We start from the raw sequence: 23,707 nt of genomic DNA, 5'->3' as shown, positions 1-23,707 counted from the left end.
TCAACTAGGGTTGGAGCGAAAACCTACAGGAGGACAGTTCTCCACGAACAGGATTGGAGAACCCTGGACTAGATGGATGTAAACCTACAGGGGGGTGCTCTCCAGGAACAGGGTTTGAGAGGCCTGGACTAAAAACAAGTCTCTCACCATTGCCGCTTGTTATAGACGCCCCTCGGCCCCCAGCTGTGCCCTGGACACCATACGTGAATTGATCGCCCCCCATCTACCTTCAGAGTTCGTACTGTTAGGTGACCTAAACTGGGACATGCTTAAAACAACCCTGCCGTCCTACAATCTAAGGTAGATGCCCTCAATCTCACACAAATCATCAAGGAACCTACCAGGTACAACCCAACATCCGTAACCATGGGCACCCTCTTAGATATCATCCTGACCAACCTGCCCTCTAAATACACCTCTGCTGTCTTCAACCACGTTCCCAGCGATCACTGCCTCATTGCCTGCGTGCGTACTGGGTCCGCGGTCAAACAACCACCCCTCATCACTATTAAACGCTCCCTAAAACACTTCAGCGAGCAGGCCTTTCTAATTGACCTGGTTCGGGTATCCTGGAATGATATTGACCTAATCCAGTCAGTAGATGATATCTGGTTGCTCTTCAAAATTGCTTTCCTCTCCATCTTAAATAAGCATGCCCCTTTCAAAAAATTTAGAACTAAGAACATAAATAGCCCTTGGTTCACACCAGCACAAAAACATCCTGTGGCGTTCTGCATTAGCATCGAATAGACCCCCACGATATGCAACTTTTCACGGAAGTCAGGAACCAATATACACAGTCATTTAGGGGGCTAGCTTTTTTTTCAAACAGAAATTTGCTTCCTGAGGCAGGAAACACTGTCACTGCCGATAAATCTACGATAATCGATCATTTCAATAAGCATTTTTCCACGGCTGACCATGCTTTCCACTTGGCTACCCTTACCCTGGCCAACATCTCAGCACCCCCTGCAGCAACTTGCCCAAGCCCTTACTTCTCCTTCACCCAAATTCAGACAGCTGTGCTGAAAGAATTGAAAAATCTGGATCCCTACAAATCAGCTGGGATAGACAATCTGGACACTCTTTCTAAAATTATCAGCCGAAATTGTTGCAACCCCTATTACTAGCCTATTCAACCTCTCTTTCGTGTCATCTAAGATCCCCAAAGATTGGAAAGCTGCCGCGGTCATCCCCTTCTTCAAAGGGGGAGACCGTCTAGACCCAAACTGTTATAGACCTATATCCATCCTGCCCTGCCCTGCCTCTAGACCCAAACTGCTACAGTCCTATATCCATCCTGCCCTGCCCTGCCCTGCCTCTAGACCCAAACTGTTATAGACCTATATCCATCCTGCCCTGCCCTGCCTCTAGACCCAAACTGTTATAGACTTATATCCATCCTGCCCTGCTTTTCTAACATCTTCGAAAGCCAAGTTAATAAACAGATCACTGACCATCTTGAATCCCACCGTACCTTCTCCGCTATGCAATCTGGTTTCAGAGCTGGTCAAGGGAGCACCTCAGCCATGCTCAAGGTCCTAAACGATATCATAACCGCCATCGATAAGAGACAGTACTGTGCAGCCGTATTCATCGACCTGGCCAAGGCTTTGACTCTGACTCTGTCAGTCACCGCATTCTTATCGGCAGACTCAACAGCCTTGGCTTCTCAAATGACTGCCTCACCTGGTTCACCAACTACTTCTCAGATAGAGTTCAGTGTGTCAAATCAGAGGGCCTGTTGTCCGGACCTCTGGCAGTCTCTGTGGGGGAGCCACAAGGTTCAATTCTCGGGATGACTCTTCTCTCTGTATATATCAATGATGTCGCTCTAGTCTATCTATCACAGTGCCATCCGTTTTATCACCAAAGCCCCATATACAACCCACCACTGTGACCTGTACGCTGTGTCTGGCCCTCACTACATATCCGTCGGCAAACCCAGTGGCTCCAGGTCATCTATAAGTCTTTGCTAGCTAAAGCCCCGTCTTATCTCAGCTCACTGGTCACCATAGCAACACCCACCCATAGCACGCGCTCCAGCAGGTACAATGCACTGGTCATCCCCAAAGCCAACACTTACTTTGGCCACTTTTCCTTCCAGTTCTCTGCTGCCAATGACTGGAACAAATTGCAAAAATCTCTGAAGCTGGAGTCTTATATCTCCCTCTCTAACTTTAAGCATCAGCTGTCTGAGCAGTTTACCGATCACTGTACCTGTGCACAGCCAATCTGTAAATAGCACACCCGACTACCTCATCCCCATATTATTACTTACCCTCTTGCTCTTTTGCACCGCAGTATCTCTACTTGCACATCATTATCTGCACATCTATCACTCCAGTATTAATGCTAAATTGTAATTATTTTCACATCTAGGGCCTTTTTTTCCCCCTACCTCCCTACTCATCTACATTTGCACACACTATACATAGATTTTTCTATTTTTCTTTCTATTGTGTTATTGACTGTACGTTTGTCTATTTTTTAACTCTGTGTTGTTGTTTTTTGTCGCACTGCTTTGCTTTATCTTGGCCAGGTCGCAGTTGTAAATGAGAACTTGTTCTCTACTGGCCTACCTGGTTAAATAAAGGTGAAATAAAATTTTTAAAGAACAGGGTTGGGGATTCCAGGTCTAGATAGATGTAAACTTACAGGAGGGCATCTCTCCAGGAACGGGGTTGGAGAGCCCTATACAGGAGGGTAGCTCTCCAGGAACAGGGCTCTCCAACCCTGTACAGGAGGGCATCTCTCCAGGAACGGGGTTGGAGAGCCCTGTACAGGAGGGTAGCTCTCCAGGAATGGGGTTGGAGAGCCCTGTACAGGAGGGTAGCTCTCCAGGAACAGGGCTCTCCAACCCTGTACAGGAGGGCATCTCTCCAGGAACGGGGTTGGAGAGCCCTGTACAGGAGGGCATCTCTCCAGGAACAGGGTTGGAGAGCCCTGTACAGGAGGGCATCTCTCCAGGAACAGTGTTCAAGAGCCCTGCACTAACATTATATGGCTCTGGTTCTATGTAATGATTACAGATTGCTGTTTGAATTCCTGTAGCTTCCTTTGATGGAAAATGTTGTTTATTACAGCAGGTATTGAGACTAAGTAAGTCACCTGGTTTGTAGAGAGGCCACTATGTGAGGCCTGACAGGTGTGTATTGCTGTGGTCATCGTCAGCCGGCCTCCCAGGTCAACTTGGCGGATGTAGTGAGTCCCATAGGTGTCTATGAGCCGACGGTACTGGGCCTTAGAGGTCTTAGAGTATGGACTCAGACGATCAATGTCCTTACGGAACTCATCGCTGAGAGTTGGAGTGTTTGGCGTGCGATAACTGAAACACAGGAATTAGGATATCAGATGTGAATTCAAATATGACACAGAGACAACCTTGATCTACAATTGGTCGACCCTTTCTCAGCCTATAGCACACAGAAGCAATGGTCCTTTCAACATTTTGGTGGGTGTCGCAGTAACAGCAGGTCACATACAAAAAACACATTACAGCTAGAATGTGTTATAAATCAGAACTCAAAAGATCAGATTCCATATGTTTTTTGTTCTTGTTGCTGTTGCTGTTGCTGTTCGCACATTGGGGAAAAGATCAGATGTATATCAGATATGCCAATACATCAGAACTGGGGTGACTGTGTGAACAAAGCCTTCATGAAATGGAAAAAACACATTGGAAAATCCACATCTTGCAAATGTGGAATTTTATTTCACAATATTAAACAGTGAGTTTTTGGAACACTTCACATGTGATGATATTTCATATGAAATTTCACACGAAATCATGTGTTTTGAAACACTTCACATGTGGATTTTTACAAATTTCACAAATGTTCACACGATACCCTGTTACTCATTATGAAAAGACACACAGTGCTTTTCAACTTACATATTTGACACACTTTGACTAAATCAAATCAAATCAAATCAAATGTATTCATATATCCCTTCGTACATCAGCTGATATCTCAAAGTGCTGTACAGAAACCCAGCCTAAAACCCCAAACAGCAAGCAATGCAGGTGTAGAAGCACGGTGGCTAGGAAAAACTCCCTAGAAAGGCCAAAACCTAGGAAGAAACCTAGAGAGGAACCAGGCTATGTGGGGGGACCAGTCCTCTTCTGGCTGTGCCGGGTGGAGATTATAACAGAACATGGCCAAGATGTTCAAATGTTCATAAATGACCAGCATGGTCGAATAATAATAAGGCAGAACAGTTGAAACTGTAGCAGCAGCATGGCCAGGTGGACTGGGGACAGCAAGGAGTCATCATGTCAGGTAGTCCTGGGGCATGGTCCTAGGGCTCAGGTCCTCCGAGAGAGAGAAAGAAAGAAAGAATTAGAGAGACCACATGTGGGGTGGCCAGTCCTCTTCTGGCTGTGCCGGGTGGAGATTATAACAGAACATGGCCAAGATGTTCAAATGTTCATAAATGACCAGCATGGTCGAATAATAATAAGGCAGAACAGTTTAAACTGGAGCAGCAGCACGGCCAGGTGGACTGGGGACAGCAAGGAGTCATCATGTCAGGTAGTCCTGGGGCATGGTCCTAGGGCTCAGGTCCTCCGAGAGAGAGAGAAAGAGAGAGAAAGAGAGAATTAGAGAAAGCACACTTAAATTCACACAGGACACCGAATAGGACAGGAGAAGTACACCAGATATAACAAACTGACCCTAGCCCCCCGACACATAAACTACTGCAGCATAAATACTGGAGGCTGAGACAGGAGGGGTCAGGATACACTGCGGCCCCGTCCGAGGACACCCCCGGACAGGGCCAAACAGGAAGGATATAACCCCACCCACTTTGCCAAAGCACAGCCACTAGAGGGATATCTTCAACCACCAACCTACCATCCTGAGACAAGGCTGAGTATAGCCCACAAAGATCTCCGCCATGGCACAACCCAAGGGGGGGGGGGGGGGCGCCAACCCAGACAGGATGACCACATCAGTGAATCAACCCACTCAGGTGACGCACCCCTTCCAGGGACGGCATGAGAGAGCCCCAGCAAGCCAGTGACTCAGCCCCTGTAATAGGGCTAGAGGCAGAGAATCCCAGTGGAAAGAGGGGAACCGGCCAGGCAGAGACAGCAAGGGCGGTTCGTTGCTCCAGAGCCTTTCCGTTCACCTTCCCACTCCTGGGCCAGACTACACTTAATCATATGACCCACTGAAGAGATGAGTCTTCAGTAAAGACTTAAAGGTTGAGACCGAGTTTGCGTCTCTGACATGGGTAGGCAGACCGTTCCATAAAAATGGAGCTCTATAGGAGAAAGCCCTGAGTAATATGATCAAATTTTTTGGTTCTAGTCAGGATTCTAGCAGCCGTATTTAGCACTAACTGAAGTTTATTTAGTGCTTTATCTGGGTAGCCGGAAAATAGAGCATTGCAGTAGTCTAACCTAGAAGTGACAAAAGCATGGATTAATTTTTCTGCATCATTTTTGGACAGAAAGTTTCTGATTTTTGCAATGTTACGTAGATGGAAAAAAGCTGTCCTTGAAATGGTCTTGATATGTTCTTCAAAAGAGAGATCAGGGTCCAGAGTAACGCCGAGGTCCTTCACAGTTTTATTTGAGACGACTGTACAACCATTAAGATTAATTGTCAGATTCAACAGAAGATCTCTTTGTTTCTTGGGAACTAGAACAAGCATCTCTGTTTTGTCCAAATTTAATAGTAGAAAGTTAGCAGCCATCCACTTCCTCATGTCTGAAACACATGCTTCTAGCGAGGGCAATTTTGGGGCTTCACCATGTTTCATTGAAATGTACAGCTGTGTGTCATCTGCATAGCAGTGAAAGTTAACATTATGTTTTCGAATGACATCCCCAAGAGGTAAAATATATAGTGAAAACAATAGTGGTCCCAAAACGGAACCTTGAGGAACACCGAAATGTACAGTTGATTTGTCAAAGGACAAACCATTCACAGAGACAAACTGATATCTTTCCGACAGATAAGATCTAAACCAGGCCAGAACTTGTCCGTGTAGACCAATTTGGGTTTCCAATCTCTCCAAAAGAATGTGGTGATCGATGGTATCAAAAGCAGCACTAAGGTCTAGGAGCACGAGGACAGATGCAGAGCCTCAGTCTGATGCCATTCAAATGTAATTTACCACCTTCACAGGTGCAGTCTCAGTGCTATGATGGGGTCTAAAACCACACTGAAGCATTTCGAATACATTGTTTGTCTTCAGGAAGGCAGTGAGTTGCTGCGCAACAGCCTTTTCTAAAATGTTTGAGAGGAATGGAAGATTCGATATAGGCCGATAGTTCTTTATATTTTCTGGGTCAAGGTTTGGCTTTTTCAAGAGAGGCTTTATTACTGCCACTTTTAGTGAGTTTGGAACACATCCGGTGGATAGAGAGCCGTTTATTATGTTCAACATAGGAGGGCCAAGCACAGGCAGCAGCTCTTTCAGTAGTTTAGTTGGAATAGGGTCCAGTATGCAGCTTGAAGGTTTAGAGGCCATGATTATTTTCATCATTGTGTCAAGAGATATAGTACTAAAACAGTTGAGCGTCTCTCTTGATCCTAGGTCCTGGCAGAGTTGTGCAGACTCAGGACAACTGAGCTTTGAAGGAATACGCAGATTTAAAGAGGAGTCCGTCATTTGCTTTCTAATAATCATAATCTTTTCCTCAAAGAAGTTCATGAATTTATCACTGCTAAAGTGAAAGTCATCCTCTCTTGGGGAATGCTGCTTTTTAGTTAGCTTTGCGACAGTATCAAAAAGGAATTTCGGATTGTTCTTATTTTCCTCAATTAAGTTAGAAAAATAGGATGATCGAGCAGCAGTAAGGGCTCTACGGTACTACACGGTACCGTCCTTCCAAGCTAGTCGGAAGACTTCCAGTTTGTTGTGGCGCCATTTCCGTTCCAATTTTCTGGAAGCTTGCTTCAGAGCTCAGGTATTTTCTGTGTACCAGGGAGCTAGTTTCTTATGAGAAATGTTTTTAGTTTTTAGGGGTGCAACTGCATCTAGGGTATTGCGCAAGGTTAAATTGAGTTCCTCAGTTAGGTGGTTAACTGATTTTTGTCCTCTGGCGTCCTTGGGTAGACAGAGGGAATCTGGAAGGACATCAAGGAATCTTTGTGTTGTCTGTGAATTTATAGCACGACTTTTGATGTTCCTTGGTTGGGGTCTGAGCAGATTATTTGTTGCAATTGCAAACGTAATAAAATGGTGGTCCGATAGTCCAGGATTATGAGGAAAAACATTAAGATCCACAACATTTACTCCATGGGACATAACTAGGTCCAGCGTATGACTGTGACAGTGAGTGGGTCCAGAGACATGTTGGACAAAACCCACTGAGTCGATGATGGCTCCGAAAGCCTTTTGGAGTGGGTCTGTGGACTTTTCCATGTGAATTTTAAAGTCACCAAAGATTAGAATATTATCTGCTATGACTACAAGGTCCGATAGGAATTCAGGGAACTCAATGAGGAACGCTGTATATGACCCAGGAGGCCTGTAAACAGTAGCTATAAAAAGTGATTGAGTAGGCTGCATAGATTTCATGACTAGAAGCTCAAAAGACGAAAACTGCTTTTTTTTTTTGTAAATTGAAATGTGCTGTGTCATAAATGTTAGCAACACCTCTGCCTTTGCGGGATGCACTGGGGATATGCTCACTAATGTAGCCAGGAGGTGAGGCCTCATTTAACACAGTAAATTCATCAGGCTTAAGCCATGTTTCAGTCAGGCCAACCACATCAAGATTATTATCAGTGATTAGTTAATTGACTATAACTGCCTTGGAAGTGAGGGATCTAACATTAAGTAGCCCTATTTTGAGATGTGAGGTATCATGATCTCTTTCAATAATGACAGGAATGGAGGAGGTCTTTATTCCAGTGAGATTGCTAAGGCGAACACCGCCATGTTTAGTTTTGCCCAACCTAGGTCGAGGCACAGACACGGTCTCAATGGTGATAGATGAGCTGACTACACTGACTGTGCTAGTGGCAGACTCCACTATGCTGGCAGGCTGGCTAACAGCCTGCTGCCTGGCCTGCACCCTATTTCATTGTGGAGCTAGAGGAGTTAGAGCCCTGTCTATGTTGGTAGATAAGATGAGAGCACCCCTCCAGCTAGGATGGAGTCCGTCACTACTCAGCAGGTCAGGCTTGGTCCTGTTTGTGGGTGAGTCCCAGAAAGAGGGCCAATTATCTACATATTCTATCTTTTGGGAGGGGCAGAAAACTGTTTTCAACCAGCGATTGAGTTGTGAGACTCTGCTGTAGAGCTCATCACTCCCCCTAACTGGGAGGGGGCCAGAGACAATTACTCGATGCCGACACATCTTTCTAGCTGATTTACACGCAGAAGCTATGTTGCGCTTGGTGATCTCTGACTGTTTCATCCTAACATCGTTGGTGCCGACGTGGATAACAATATCTCTATACTCTTTACACTCGCCAGTTTTAGCTTTAGCCAGCACCATCTTCAGATTAGCCTTAACGTCGGTAGCCCTGCCCCCTGGGAAACAGTGTATGATCGCTGGATGATTCGTTTTAAGTCTAATACTACAGGTAATGGAGTCGCCAATGACTAGAGTTTTCAATTTGTCAGAGCTAATGGTGGGAAGCTTCGACGTCTCAGACCCCGTAACGGGAGGAGTAGAGACCAGAGAAGGCTCGGCCTCTCACTCCGGTTGAAAGTTTCTGTCGGCTGAATGAGCGACACCGGTTGAGCGTTCCTACAGCATTTCCTTCCAGAAACCGTGAGAAAGTTGTCCGGCTGCGGGGACTGTGCCTGGGGATGTATACTACTATCTGTACTTACTGGTGGCACAGACGCTGTTTCATCCTTTCCTACACTGAAATTACCCTTGCCTAACGATTGCGTCTGAAGCTGGGCTTGTAGCACAGCTATCCTCGCCGTAAGGTGATCGTTCTCCTGTATATTATGAGTACAGCGACTGCAATTAGAAGGCATCATGTTAATGTTACTACTTAGCTTCGGCTGTTGGAGGTCCTGACGAATCGTGTCCAGATAAAGCGTCCGGAGTGAAAAAGTTGAGGGAAAAAACAAAAATATAAACGGTAATTAAAAAGTAAAAACCGTAAAGTTGTCAGGTAGCAAAATAGGTTGGCAACAAAACGCACAGCAACTCGTAAACGTGTCAAGGTGACTTACAAAATGAGGAGCAAGAGTGCAGTGATGTAGTGTCCACAATTAAATTATTTTGGAATGTGAAAATACTACATTGTGTATTTATACAGCCAGGCTTATGTAACATGTCCTCGTCTGGGATTTGAACTCACAACGTCTTGGTTCACAGCATTTTGAGCTTCCTTCTACCATATCCTGTATCCTTCTACGATATCCTGTATCCTTCTACCATATCCTGTATCCTTCTACCATATCCTGTATCCTTCTACCATATCCTGTGTCAATTATTGATATCAACTGTAACACATTGGACTTCAAAGTTAATTTCAGCTTTGTTAAAAAAATACACTCAATAAAAACTATTATATTTATCATAGTGATCCAAGAGCAACATTAAAACAGCATAATTTAACCCACCAAAATTATACAACTATACACTTAAATTACACAACTTTACACCGAAATTAGACAACTATACAGAAAACTCTTAAACTGCTGAAATAAGTCAATTCAATCAACGATGACAGAGAGAATAGTTAGATTAACTGGGCCGCGGACACAGTGACAATGTATCTGTGACACTGTGGCTGCGTTTACACAGGCACACCAATTCTGATCTTTGGCCAATTCTGATCTGATCAAAATACAAATTAGAGATTAAAAAAAAAATGTTTGTTTGATTGTTGATTTGATTGTTGATTTAAAAGTAGAGAATGTCCTGCCTAGTTATTTTACTAAACATGGTTTTCAATATATATTTTCTTATTTTTTAAACAAGTCGGTACATGCCATTGATTTAAATCTGTCTGTAAATCTGATTTACAGTTTTTAATCGGAAATACTTTAGTTTCTCCAGCAAGCCAACCCTGGAATGAGCTCCCTATAACACACAGCAGTTCAAAGACTTCCTTCTGCGTGGAATGGAAAGAAGTATATGGATGAGTTCTCAGAGTTTAAATGGACCCACTTGCTGTCCTTTTTTGATACTTTCTAGCTGTGTTATCACTGCACCTAGCCCAGGGCTAGCTGGTCCTGTTCCATAGGAGGGTTAGCACTGCACTTAGCCCAGGGCTAACTGGTCCTGTTCCATAGCAGGGTTAGCACTGCACTTAGCCCAGGGCTAGTTGGTCCTGTTCCATAGGAGGGTAGCACTGCCTTTTCAGAGCAAGCCAATCACTTCCTCCAACCTAAAACAATCGTTCCAGAACAATCTCAGAACGTTTTGTCATGGTCCCCTGGAGGTTTATGTCTAGTTCCCGGTTTGTTCCAGGGATGTCCCCGAGGATGTTTTTTGGACGTCCTTGGGATGCTGTTGAATGGTCTGGAGGTTTTTGTCTAAAATGTTGTCATTTTTACATTTTGCATCCCGTGTTGTAAATAAAATCACATGAGGTCATATTGTTTTCACATTTTGTTTCGTTTTTTTAACAAATCATTATTGTTATTATTACCTGTAGTGACAGCAGCGTAGGTTCTGTGAGAAGAAAGAGTGGTGGTCCTCTTTGGTCTTGGTCGTGGCAAAGATGGCTACATCCGACTGGGACCCTCCCATCTCTATGCTAGCACCCACATCCTTCTCCACACTCACAATCACCGGTCCCACAGGTACGCTTACAGACACCTTCGCCTCATTACTCAAACCCCCCTTCCATTTTGTAGAGATCTCGTTGGTAGTGGACTGTGCCAGGTTACTGGAGGAGAGGAGGAGAGGATAGATGAGGAGAGGAGAGCAGAGGAGAGATGTTTACTGTCCAATTTCCATCAAGGAAACAGTCAGAAACCATCCTACTCACCTGACAGACGCATGAGAGTGGCTGGAGATATCCTCAGTACAGTGGCTGTAGGGCCTCCAGTCTACAACAGACAGGGGTATTTTCTGCAGCTCGTTCCCCTGTAGGGGGTTACTACACAGTGTACAGGTTTTACTGGGGGACAGGTAGGTCCTCAGGTCAATCAGGTAGGCCCCTTTACGTTTCAGGGTCACCACATCGAAACCCTCCCCTGCCAGGTTGTGACCGGGGACAAAGGGTGCAGAGTCACACTGGGATTGGCTGGCAGTACGACAGGTGAGGGCGGAGTCCAGTTGAGAAAGCAGAAGGAGGAGAGGAAGGGAGAAGAGAGGAGGGGCTGATAAAGGCATTACTGAACTAAAGGGAGGGAGGCGAGGGAGGAGAAAGAGAGAGAGAAAAAGGAGGAGAGCGAGTATGAGAGGAGTGGGGAAGAAAATGGAAGAGACAGAAGGGATGAGAGAAAGTGAGAGGTTTGGGGGCGAGAGAAGGAGAGAGAGACTGTTTAAACTCCATGATGTGAAGCACTTTGTGACTTGAAATGAAACCACTATATACAGTGGGGTTATGGTGCATTCGGAAAGTAATCAGACCCATTGAATTTTTCCACATTTTGTTATGTTACAGCCTTATTCCAAAATTGATTAAATGAAATAATTCTCATCAATACCCTGTAATGACAAAGCAGTCCTTGCTCCTACATCGCTGGCATCAGTGTACAGAGCAGCCCCTGCTCCTACATCGCTGGCATCAGTGTACAAAGCAGCCCCTGCTCCTACATCGCTGGCATCAGTGTACAAAGCAGCCCTGCTCCTACATCGCTGGCATCAGTGTACAAAGCAGCCCCTGCTCCTACATCGCTGGCATCAGTGCACAAAGCAGCCCCTGCTCCTACATCGCTGGCATCAGTGTACAAAGCAGCCCCTGCTCCTACATCGCTGGCATCAGTGTACAAAGCAGCCCCTGCTCCTACATCGCTGGCATCAGTGTACAAAGCAGCCCTTGCTCCTACATCGCTGGCATCAGTGTACAGTGAGTATAACAGAACTCATATGGCAGGCAAAAACCTCAGAAGAAATCCAAACAGGAAGTGGGAAATCTGAGGTTGGTCGATTTTCAACCCAGCCCTTATTGAATACACAGTGGGATATGGATCAAGTTGCACTTCCTAGGGCTTCCACTAGATGTCAACCGTCTATAGAAAATTGAATGAGGCTTCTACTGTGTTGTGGGACTGAATAAGAGGGGAATGAGTCAGGCTACTGGCAGAGAGCCATTTCCCGGTCACGCGCATACCAAATGATATTTTCCTGCGTTCCGTTCCACCTCAAGACACAAAGGAATTCTCCGGTTGGAACTTTATTGAAGATGTATGATAAAAACTTCCTAAAACTTCCTGTACTTAGTTTGACATTTTAGTTTCTTTGACCTGTAATATAACTTTTTGAAGTTTTTGTCCGAAGAAATGGTCGACCAGCACCAGCGTTTGGATAGGTGTACCAAACGCTCTAACAAAAGTAGCTAATTGTACATAAATAATGGACATTATCGAACAAATCAAGCATTTATTGTAGACCTGGGATTCCTGGGAGTGCATTCTGATGAAGATCATCAAAGGTAAGGGAATATTTATCATGTAATTTCTGGTTTATGTTGACTCCAAAATTATTGCATGCTTTGCTTTTTCCGTAACGTTTTTTTGAAATCTGACACAGCAGTTGCATTAAGGAGAGGTATATCTATAATTCCATGTGTATAACTTGTATTATCATCTACATTTATGAGTATTTAAGTTGAATCGATGTGGGTATGCAAAATCATTGGATGTTTTTGGAACTAGTGAACGTAACACGCCAATGTAAACTCAGATTTTTGTATATGAACTTCATCAAACAAAACATACATGTATTGTGTAACATGAAGTCCTATGAGTGTCATCTGATTTTATTTTATAAAAAAAAATGTTTTTACCTTTATTTAACTAGGCAAGTCAGTTAAGAACAAATTCTTATTTTCAATGACGGCCTAGGAACAGTGGGTTAACTGCATGTTCAGGGGCAGAACACAGATTTGTACCTTGTCAGCTCAGGGATTTGAACTTGCAACCTTTCTGTTACTAGTCCGCTCTAACCACTAGGCTACCCTGCCGCCCCAAGATCATCAAAGGTTAGTGATTAATTTTACTGGAAAAATGGCTGTGTTTTTTCTGTGGCTTGGGGGTGACCTAACATAATCGTTTGTGGTGTTTTCGCTGAAAATCATATTTGAAATCAGACACTGTGGTGGGATTAACAACACGATTACCTTTTAAAAAGGTATAAAATACCTGTATGTTTGAGGAATTTTAATTATGAGATTTCTGTTGTTTTGAATTTGGCGCCCTGCACTTTCACTGGCTGTTGGCATATCGATCCCGTTAACGGGATTGCAGCCTTAAGAAGTTTTAAACAGTCTGATGGCCTTGAGAAAGAAGCTGTTTTTCAGTTTCTCGGTCCCAGCTTTGATGCACCTGTACTGAACTCGCCTTCTGGATGACAGCTGGGTCTTTTAGGCCTTCCTGTGCTGTCCTGGAGGGCAGGTACTTTGCCCCTGGTGATGCGTTGTGCGGTGCAGTTGCCATACCAGGAGGTGATACAGCCCGACAGGATGCTCTCGATTGTGCATCTGTAGAAGTTTGTGAGGGTTTTAGATGACAAGAAAAATGTCTTCAGCCTCCTGAGGTTGAAGAGGCGCTGTTGCTCCTTCTTCACCATGCTGTCTGTGTGGGTGGACCATTTCAGTTTGTCTGTGATGTGTACGCTGAGGAACTTAAAACTTTCCACCTTCTTCACTACTGTCCAGTCAATTTGGATCGGGGGTGCTCCCTCTGCTGTTTCCTGAAGTCCATGATCATCTCCTTTTGTTTTGTTGACGTTCACTGAGAGGTTATTTTCCTGACACCACACTCCAAGTGTAGGCTGTCTCAAAGTTGTTGGTAATAAAGCTGCAGTGTCATCTGCAAACTTGATGTTTGAGTTGAGGGCATGCATAGCCATGCAGTCATGGGTGAACAGGGAGTACAGGAGAGGGTTGAGAACGCACCCTTGAGGGGCCCCAGTGTTGAGGATCAGCGGGGTGGAGATGTTGTTTCCTACCTTCACCACCTGGGGGAGGCCCGTCAGGAAGTCCAGGACCCAGTTGCACAGGGTGGGGTCAAGACCCAGGGTCTCAAGCTTAATGATGAGTTTGGAGGATACTATGGCATTGAATGCTGAGCTGCAGTCAATGAACGGCATTCTTACATAGGTATTCCTCTTGTCCAGATGGGAGAGGGCAGTGTGCAGTCTGACGGCGATTGCATCGTCTGTGGACCCATTGGAACGGAAAGCAAATTGGAGTGGGTATCAGGTAGGGTGGAGGTGACTAGACTCTCCAAGCACTTCACGATGACAGAAGTGAGTACTACGGGGTGATAGTAATTGAGTTCAGTTACCTTAGCTTTCCTAGGAACAGGAACAATTGTGGTCATCTTGAAGAATGTGGGGACAGCAGACTGGGATAGGGATTGATTGAATATGTCCGTAAACACCAGCCAGCTGGTCTGCACATTCTCTGAGGACGCGGCTAGGGATGCCATCTGGGCCTGCAGCCTTGCGAGGGTTATCACTTAAATGTTTTACTCACGTTGGCCACGTTGAAGGAGAGCCCACAGTTTTTGGTAGCGGGCCTTGTCGGGGACACAGTATTGTCCTCAAAGCGCGCAAAGAAGTTGTTTAATTTGTCTGGGAGCGAGACGTTGATGTCCACGATGGGGCTGGTTTTCCTTTTTTTCCCCTTGATTGTCTGTAGACCCTACCACATACGTCTCGTTTGAGCCGTTGAATTGCGACTCTACTTTGTCTCTATACTGACACTTTGCTTGTTTGATTTCCTTGTGGAGGGAATAGAATACTGTTTGTATTCAGTCATGTTTCCAGTCACCTTGCCATGATTAAATGCGATGGTTTGTGCTTTCAGTTTTGCGAAAATGCTACCACAGTTTCTGGTTAGGGAAGGTTTTAATAGTCACAGTGGGTACAACATTTCCAATGCACTTCCTAATAAACTCACTCACCGAGTCAGAGTATACTTCGATGTTATTGTCTGAGGCTACCCGGAACATATCCCAGTCCACGTGATCAAAGCAATCTTGAAGTGTGGAATCCGAACGTTCAGACCAGAATTGGATAGACCTAAGCACCTGTTTTAGTTTCTGCCTTTAGGAGGGAAGCAACAAGATGGAGTTATGGTCAGATTTGCCCGAAGGGAGGGCAGGGGGTGGGTCTTGTATGCATCGCGGAAGATAGAGTAGAAGTTGTTCAATGTTTTGCTCGAGCGGGTACAACAATCAATGTGCTGGTAGAATTTAGGTAACCTTGTTCTCAAATTAGCTTTGTTAAAATCCACAGCTACAATAAATGCAACCTCAGGATATATGGTTTGCAGTTTACATAGAGTCCAGTGAAGTTCTTTTAGGTTAGAGGTGGCTGCCCTATATACATAGACTTGAAATCTGTCACAGGTTAGATGTCATCTTGGAGTGTACTCCCTGAGGGTGCCAGTGGAGGGCATCCCTATGTTTTCTAGTGTCCAGGTGAGCCTGATTGGGCTTATTGGTTTAGGTTCCTTGGTGGACTGGGCCAGTTGCTCAGGTCTCTTGTTTTGTGTAGTACTCATGTGCAATTGCTTTGTTTTTTCTGTGAAGTCTTCAGTAAACATTCTGTATTTACCCTCACCTCTGCCTGCTGTGTTTCTCTGCGCCTGGGTCTGAGTTATTGTCACAAAATCACTGGCCACTTTAATAATGGAACACTGGAACACATTAATAATGGAACACTGGAACACATTAATAATGGAACACTGGAACACATTAATAATGTTTACATATTTTGCATTACTCATCTCATATGCATATAGTGTATTCTATTCTACTGTACCTTGGTCTATGCTGCTCTGACATTGCTTGTCCAAATATGTATATATTCTAAATTCCATTCCTTTACTTTGTATTTGTGTGTATTGTGTGTATTGTTGTGAAATTGTTAGATATTACTTGTTATATATTACTGCACTGTTGAAGCTAAAAACACAAGCATTTCCCTACACCCCCAATAACATCTGCTAAACACGTGAACTCAGCAAAAAAAGAAACGTCCTCTCACTGTCAACTGTGTTTATTTACAGCAAACTTAACATGTGTAAATATTTGTATGAACATAACAAGATTCAACAACTGAGACATAAACCGAACAAGTTCCACAGACATGTGAATAATGTGTCCCTGAACAAAGTGGGGGGGGGGGTCAAAATCAAAAGTAACAGTCAGTATCTGGTGTGGCCACCAGCTGCATTAAGAACTGCAGTCCATCTCCTCCTTGTGGACTGCACCAGATTTGCCAGTTCTGGCTGTGAGATGTTACCCCACTCTTCCACCAAGGCACCTGCAAGTTCCTCGACATTTCTGGGGGGAATGGCCCTAGCCCTCACCCTCCAATCCAACACGTCCCAGACGTGCTCAATGGTATTGAGATCCAGGCTCTTCGCTGGCCATGGCAGAACACTGACATTCCTGTCTAGCCAGAAATCACGCACAAAACGAGCAGTATAGCTGGTGGCATTGTCATGCTGGAGGGTCATGTCAGGATGAGCTTGCAGGAGGGGTACCACATGAGGGAGGAGGATGTCTTCCCTGTAACGCACAGCATTGAGATTGCCTGCAATGACAACAAGCTCAGTCCGATGATGCTGTGACACACCGCCCCAGACCATGACAGACCCTCCACCTCCAAATCGATCCCGCTCCAGTGTACAGGCCTTGGTGTAACGCTCATTCCTTCGATGCATGCCTAAGGCACGCTCACGCAGATGAGCAGGAACCCTGGCCACATCTGCAGTCCGCATGCCTCCTTGCAGCATGCCTAAGGCACGCTCACGCAGATGAGCAGGGACCCTGGCCACATCTGCAGTCCGCATGCCTCCTTGCAGCATGCCTAAGGCACGTTTAATGAGCAGGGACCCTGGCATCTTTCTTTTGGTGTTTTTCAGAATCAGTAGAAAGGTCTCTTTAGTGTTTTCATAACTGTGACCTTAATTGTGTCTTAACGACCGTTCCACAGGTGCATGTTCATTAATTGTTTATGGTTCATTGAACAAGCATGGGAAAGAGTGTTTAATCCCTTTACAATAAAGATCTGTGAAGTTATTTGGATTTTTACGAAATATCTTTGAAAGACAGGGTCCTGAAAAAGTGACGTTTCTTTTGTTGCTGAGATTATATGTGACCAACAAAATTTGATTTGATCTGTCAGCTCTGTTTGCAAAGACTGTGTAGACCCCTTTACCTGACTCAAGAGCTTCCACAGTAAACGCTGTTAGGATCATCTCTCAGTGACAGCTCCCGGTCCCATCCCAATCAAATCCCAATTCTACTCAAATTTCCTACACTCTTCTACTCATTCCAACCTATTTTTAACTTCACTTCTGGTCATTCATGCATTTTTTTTTTTATTGTTTAGAGCAGGGCTTTCCCAACCCTCTTCCTGGAGGTCTACTATCCTGTAGGTTTTCAGTCCAACCCTAATTCAGCTAGTTAAGGTCTTGTTGAGCAGCTAATAAGTAGAACCAGGTGTGGACTGAAAACCCCAGGACTCTAGATTTCCAGGAAGAGGGTTGGACAGCCCTGGTTTAGAGCTTACAGCACCTGGCATTCCCAGATGGTCTCCCATCCAAGTACTAACCAGCCCCAACCCTGCTCAGCCACCGAGATCAGACGAGATCAAGCATGTTCAGGGTGATATGGCCACAAGTGTATTTTCTACCCCATTTTCTCCCTGAATTACGACCTTGGCTCATCGCTGCAGCTCCCCAATGGGCTCATTCATGTATTAAATCGCTCACTCACTTTCATTAACCCTTCAGTATTGTGTAAGCGTATGTTTTTTTGTGATATATGTGTCTGAGTTTGTACTTAGGTTCTGGAAAGCCCTGATGCTATGGTTTCACCTGAGATGCCGTTTGTCTGTCAACATACGACCATTGTGTGTGCTTAAACATGCGTGTAAATGTGCATGTGTAATTCTATGTGTGTTTGTATGTACTGCGTGGGTGTGTGGGTGTGTGGCCTTTAGCCTGTGTGTTTGTATGTACTGCATGGGTATGTGGCCATTAGTCTGTGTGGGCGTTGTACAAGCTGTGACCTTGAGTTTGTGTGTTCTTGTGGATTCCGACAGTCCCTCTAGAGTACGTTGGCCGGAAAAGGACTCTTGGCAGAAGTCCAAATCCACTAGAAACGTCCTCTAATTCTTATAGCTTCCCCACAGAAAGTTCAATAGAAATCAGTAGCAGTTTAGAGGCGGTTGCCCCTATATACATAGAAATCACTGGCCACTGTAATAATGGAACACTGGTCACTTTAATAATGGAACACTGGTCACTTTAATAATGTTACATATTTTGCATTACTCATCTCATATGTATATACTGTATTCTATTATATTCTACTGTATTCTATTCTACTGTATCTTAGTCTATGCATTACTCATCTCATATGTAGTTACTGTATTCTATTCTACTGTATCTTAGTCTATGCATTACTCATCTCATATGTATCTACTGTATTCTATTCTACTGTATCTTAGTCTATGCATTACTCATCTCATATGTATCTACTGTATTCTATTCTACTGTATCTTAGTCTATGCATTACTCATCTCATATGTATCTACTGTATTCTATTCTATTCTACTGTATCTTAGTCTATGCATTACTCATCTCATATGTATCTACTGTATTCTATTCTACTGTATCTTAGTCTATGCATTACTCATCTCATATGTATATACTGTATTCTATACTACTGTATATTAGTCTATGCATTACTCATCTCATATGTATCTACTGTATTCTATACTACTGTATATTAGTCTATACATTACTCATCTCATATGTTTAATGCATCTCATATGTATCTACTGTATTCTATCCTATTCTACTGTATATTAGTCTATGCATTACTCATCTCATATGTATCTACTGTATTCTATCCTATTCTACTGTATCTTAGTCTATATAGTCTTAGTCTATGCCGCTCCAACATTGCTCGTCCAGATATTTATAAATTCTTAATTCCATTCCTTAATAACAGCCATTAGACTTCCTGCTGGTCTTATACCTTCTCCACAGAAAGTCTCCAGAATGACAGAATAACAATTATTAGATGATTATTATTACTTATTATTAAAATGACAGAGTCTCATTATTATTAATTATCATTGGGATTACAGTCTTCTCAACAACACACACACCTGTTGAACCAAAAGATAATGATTAGGTGAAATATTTTGCGTTTTACCATTATCCCGATAATTGCCAAGCCTTTGTTTGGTTAATAGACTAGTGACAATTTAAAAGTCACACCACTCTAATGATTTTGGATTGAATTGAAATACCCAACTATGATTTGAAAAAACACATTTTAAATCTGAGAAGTCGCAAATCTGACAAATATTGCTCTGAATCTAAACCTTGTCATTAGAGGCTTTAAATCCACTCACCTGTTTGAATTGGTGTGAGTGGTTATTCAGATGAGTTTGTCCTCAGATCTGGAGTCAGTGATGAAGTTTTGTCTCTCCCTCCTCTCTGTCTGTCTGTTTTTCTCTACAGCCAGGGATGGTCTTTTATACAGAACAGCTGACTTTCTGACTACGACAAACTTTGAAAAAAACTTTCCTAAAGCTAGTCAACCCTTTACACTATTGGGAATTGTCCTGTATTGATAGCTAAATTAAAATGTTTCTTACAGAAGAAGTATGGAAAGTGCATATACAGTGCCTTGCGAAAGTATTCGGCCCCCTTGAACTTTGCGACCTTTTGCCACATTTCAGGCTTCAAACATAAAGATATAAAACTGTATTTTTTTGTGAAGAATCAACAACAAGTGGGACACAATCATGAAGTGGAACGACATTTATTGGATATTTCAAACTTTTTTAACAAATCAAAAACTGAAAAATTGGGCGTGCAAAATTATTCAGCCCCCTTAAGTTAATACTTTGTAGCGCCACCTTTTGCTGCGAGTACAGCTGTAAGTCGCTTGGGGTATGTCTCTATCAGTTTTGCACATCGAGAGACTGACATTTTTTCCCATTCCTCCTTGCAAAACAGCTCGAGCTCAGTGAGGTTGGATGGAGAGCATTTGTGAACAGCAGTTTTCAGTTCTTTCCACAGATTCTCTATTGGTTTCAGGTCTGGCCTTTTACTTGGCCATTCTAACACCTGGATATGTTTATTTTTGAACCATTCCATTGTAGATTTTGCTTTATGTTTTGGATCATTGTCTTGTTGGAAGACAAATCTCCGTCCCAGTCTCAGGTCTTTTGCAGACTTCATCAGGTTTTCTTCCAGAATGGTCCTGTATTTGGCTCCATACATCTTTCCATCAATTTTAACCATCTTCCCTGTCCCTGCTGAAGAAAAGCAGGCCCAAACCATGATGCTGCCACCACCATGTTTGACAGTGGGGATGGTGTGTTCAGGGTGATGAGCTGTGTTGCTTTTACGCCAAACATAAGGTTTTGCATTGTTGCCAAAAAGTTCAATTTTGGTTCTGGCTTCTGGTGGTTTTCCAATGATTGCATGTTGGCCATGTTGGCCACGGAGTGGTAGTCCATTCACACGTCTGGGTTGGAAATAGAATTTGTTTCACAGTAGTGCAACACTAAACGTTTTTTTTCCTTTAGATATCCTAAAGACGTCATTTTCTTTGTCATATTTATATTTAGTAAATATCTGAATTATCAGCTGTTAAAGATAGGAATTTTGAATCATCTTGGGTTCTGCCATGGCGGAGATCTTTGTGGGCTATACTCAACCTTGTCTCAGGATGGTAAGTTGGTGGTTGCTGTTTGGGGTTTTAGGCTGGGTTTCTGTACAGCACTTTGAGATATCAGCTGATGTACAAAGGGCTATATAAATACATTTGATTTGATTTGGTGGTTTACCTACTCGTTGGCAAATTCGTACAAGGCACCCCGCCCTCCTCCATATTTTCTTCACGCTGATGACCGGGATTTGGGCAGTATATCCTTCGCGTCAGACTCATTAAAGAAAACATCTTTGTCCGGTTCGAGGTGAGTAATCGCTGTTCTGATGTCCAGAAGATATTTTCGGTCATAAGAGATGGTAGCAGCAACATTATGTACAAAATTAGTTACAAACAATGCAAGATTATTATTATTTTGCATAGTTAGGAGCCCGTCAAACAGCAGCCATCCCGTCCGGCGCCATTGAGTTGGACTAAAGTTGAGGACAAAACAGTTAAGACTGAATCCAATGTTTATTTCATCTGTATTTTACATTTACTTTGCTGTTTTTTGACAACGAAATCTGAAAATACTCTGGATACATTCAGTAACATGATAAGAATATTCATGGAAATGTCATCCATTATTTGAAAGCGTATTCTATGACAACATTCCTAGCTAAATTATACAATACAATCTTACAGTGTTAGTCTTTCACAAGGAAATTCAGAGAAGCTGATTGTAATTTCTGTGTGCATACAGTCTTAGAAAAAAGGTGCTATCTAGAACCTAAAAGGGTTCTTTGGCTCTCCCCATTGGAGAACCCTTGAAAGAATATTTTTTCAGGTAGAACCGTATCAGGTTCCAAGTAGAACTCTTTCCCCAGAGAGTTCTACGCAGATCCAAAAGGGGTTCTACCTGGAACCAAAAAGGGTTCTCCAATGGGGACAGCCAAAGAACTCTTTTGGAACCCTTTTTTCTAAGAGTGTAGAATAGAGTGTAGAATTCAGTGGTTCTGCGACTCGCAAACACGACCGCTCGTTGGCTAACCATGTCAAACAAGCTCGGGAATGAACACCCACAAGCCTACTATCATAGGCTTCGTTCAGCTTACTTTGGCATGCTCACTGAAGCAGGAACGGAAGAGTTATTGCCATTCAAACAAGTGTTTCTGTCGAACATGTATACCAAATGGGCCCTACTGCCCATGTTGGTTTGACAATCTCGGAACTCCGAGAGCTTGTGAGCATAGAAAGCAAGCTAAGAGCCCGGACAACTTGATTTTCAAGCTTGGGCAGGAACAATCACTCCAATTGGAGGGTGCGGCGTCAGGGACAGGTGTCCGTCAGGGACAGGTGTCCGTCAGGGACAGGTGTCCGTCAGGGGACAGGTGAAGCAGAAGTAAACACTTGGAAGAAACAGAAACAGTATACACTTTGTTGCAACCATGTTGTGTTGCTACCATGTGGTGTTGCTTCCGTGTGGTGTTGCTACGTGTGGTGTTGCTACCATGTGGTGTTGTTGCCATGTGGTGTTGTTGCCATGTGGTGTTGTTGCCATGTGGTTTTGCTGCCATGTGGTGTTGTTGCTATGTGGTGTTGTTGCCATGTGGTGTTGCTGCCATGTGGTGTTGCTGCCATGTGGTGTTGTTGCCATGTGGTGTTGTTGTCACGTTGTGTTGCAACCACGTTGTGTTGCTACCATGTGGTGTTGTTGCCACGTTGTGTTGCAACCACGTTGTGTTGCTACCATGTGGTGTTGTTGCCACGTTGTGTTGCTAACACATTGTGTTGCTACCACATTGTGTTGCTACCACGTTGGGTTGCTACCACATTGTGGTGCTACCACGTTGGGTTGCTACCATGTGGTGCTGTTGCCACGTTGTGATGCTACCACATTGTGTTGCTACCATGTTGTGTTGCTACCATGTGGTGTTGTTGCCATGTTGTGATGCTACCACATTGTGTTGCTACCACATTGTGATGCTACCATGTGGTCTGCTACCATGTTCTTCTGCTACCATGCTGCATGTCATGTGTTGCTACCATGTTGTGTTGTCTTAGGTCTATCTTTATGTAGTGTTGTTGTGTCTCTCTATCGTGATGTGTTTTTGTCCAAGCCCCCATACCCACAGGAGGCGCTTTACCTCTTGGTAGGCCCTTAATTAACTTGCCTAGTTAAATAAATATATATAATTTTTTTAATAGTCTACCTCGAACTCAAATCCAGTAATGCTTCATATGTGTTGTGTGGGGGAGGGGTTCTGTGTGTGTGTGTGTGTGTGTGTGTGTGTCTGTGTGAAGAGAAATTCTATGTTTTCACTTTCATTATGACTTCTGTTACACACGGGTTTGGTTATTAGAATGTGTGTGTGTGTGTGTGTGTGTGTGTGTGTGTGTGTGTGTGTGTGTGTGTGTGTGTGTGTGTGTGTGTGTGTGTGTGTGTGTGTGTGTGTGTGTGTGTGTGTGTGTGTGTGTGTGTGTGTGTGTGTGTGTGTGTGTGTGTGTGTGTGTGTGTGTGTGAAGGGAGGCTATATGTTTTCTCCTACTGACCATGTGTTTTCACTTTCATTATGACTGCTGTTACACACGGTTTGGTTATTAGAATTCATTGAGGTCAAAAGCAAATTACTTATTTGATCCAAACTTTCCTTTTTCTCTTCAAAAGTAAAAAATAATACTTGCAGGTCAACATATTGGTTACGATATAGTCCCCCAGAACTGGACCAGGGTACGATATAGTCCCCCAGAACTGGACCAGGGTATGATATAGTCCCCCAGAACTGGACCAGGGTATGATATAGTCCCCCAGAACTGGACCAGGGTACGATATAGTCCCCCAGAACTGGACCAGGGTACGATATAGTCCCCCAGAACTGGACCAGGGTACGATATAGTCCCCTAGAACTGGACTAGGGTACGATATAGTCCCCTAGAACTGGACCAGGGTACGAACTAGTCCCCCAGA

General features: G+C 43.8%; 1 protein-coding gene and 1 pseudogene across 1 annotated transcript; both read right to left on the bottom strand.

Moving 5' to 3' along the window:
* Positions 1-19,595, bottom strand: LOC116358832 (perforin-1-like). The gene is made up of 5 exons (XM_031811073.1): positions 19,493-19,595; positions 10,929-11,282; positions 10,587-10,826; positions 3,112-3,328; positions 1-84 (listed from the first exon to the last, which is right to left on the bottom strand). Exons 2-5 carry the CDS (start codon positions 11,273-11,275, stop codon positions 1-3), a joined length of 888 nt encoding a protein of 295 aa, XP_031666933.1. The 5' UTR covers positions 11,276-11,282; positions 19,493-19,595.
* Positions 17,629-17,747, bottom strand: LOC116359043 (uncharacterized; annotated as a pseudogene).
* Positions 19,596-23,707: the final 4,112 nt, after the last annotated feature.

This window comes from Oncorhynchus kisutch, unplaced genomic scaffold (genome assembly GCF_002021735.2).
Source record: "Oncorhynchus kisutch isolate 150728-3 unplaced genomic scaffold, Okis_V2 Okis01b-Okis20b_hom, whole genome shotgun sequence".
NCBI lineage: Eukaryota > Metazoa > Chordata > Actinopteri > Salmoniformes > Salmonidae > Oncorhynchus > Oncorhynchus kisutch.
This window is presented reverse-complemented; position numbering and strand designations above follow the sequence as displayed.

Coding starts and splice junctions, on each gene's coding strand:
- LOC116358832 (XM_031811073.1), bottom strand. CDS start 11,275: ATGCCTTTATCAGCCCCTCCTCTCTTCTCCCTTCCTCTCCTCCTTCTG. Junction 3,329..10,586: donor CTACGCTGCTGTCACTACAG/GTAATAATAACA, acceptor CCTGTGTTTCAG/TTATCGCACGCCAAACACTC. Junction 85..3,111: donor GTGGCCTCTCTACAAACCAG/GTGACTTACTTA, acceptor ACCCCCCTGTAG/GTTTACATCCATCTAGTCCA.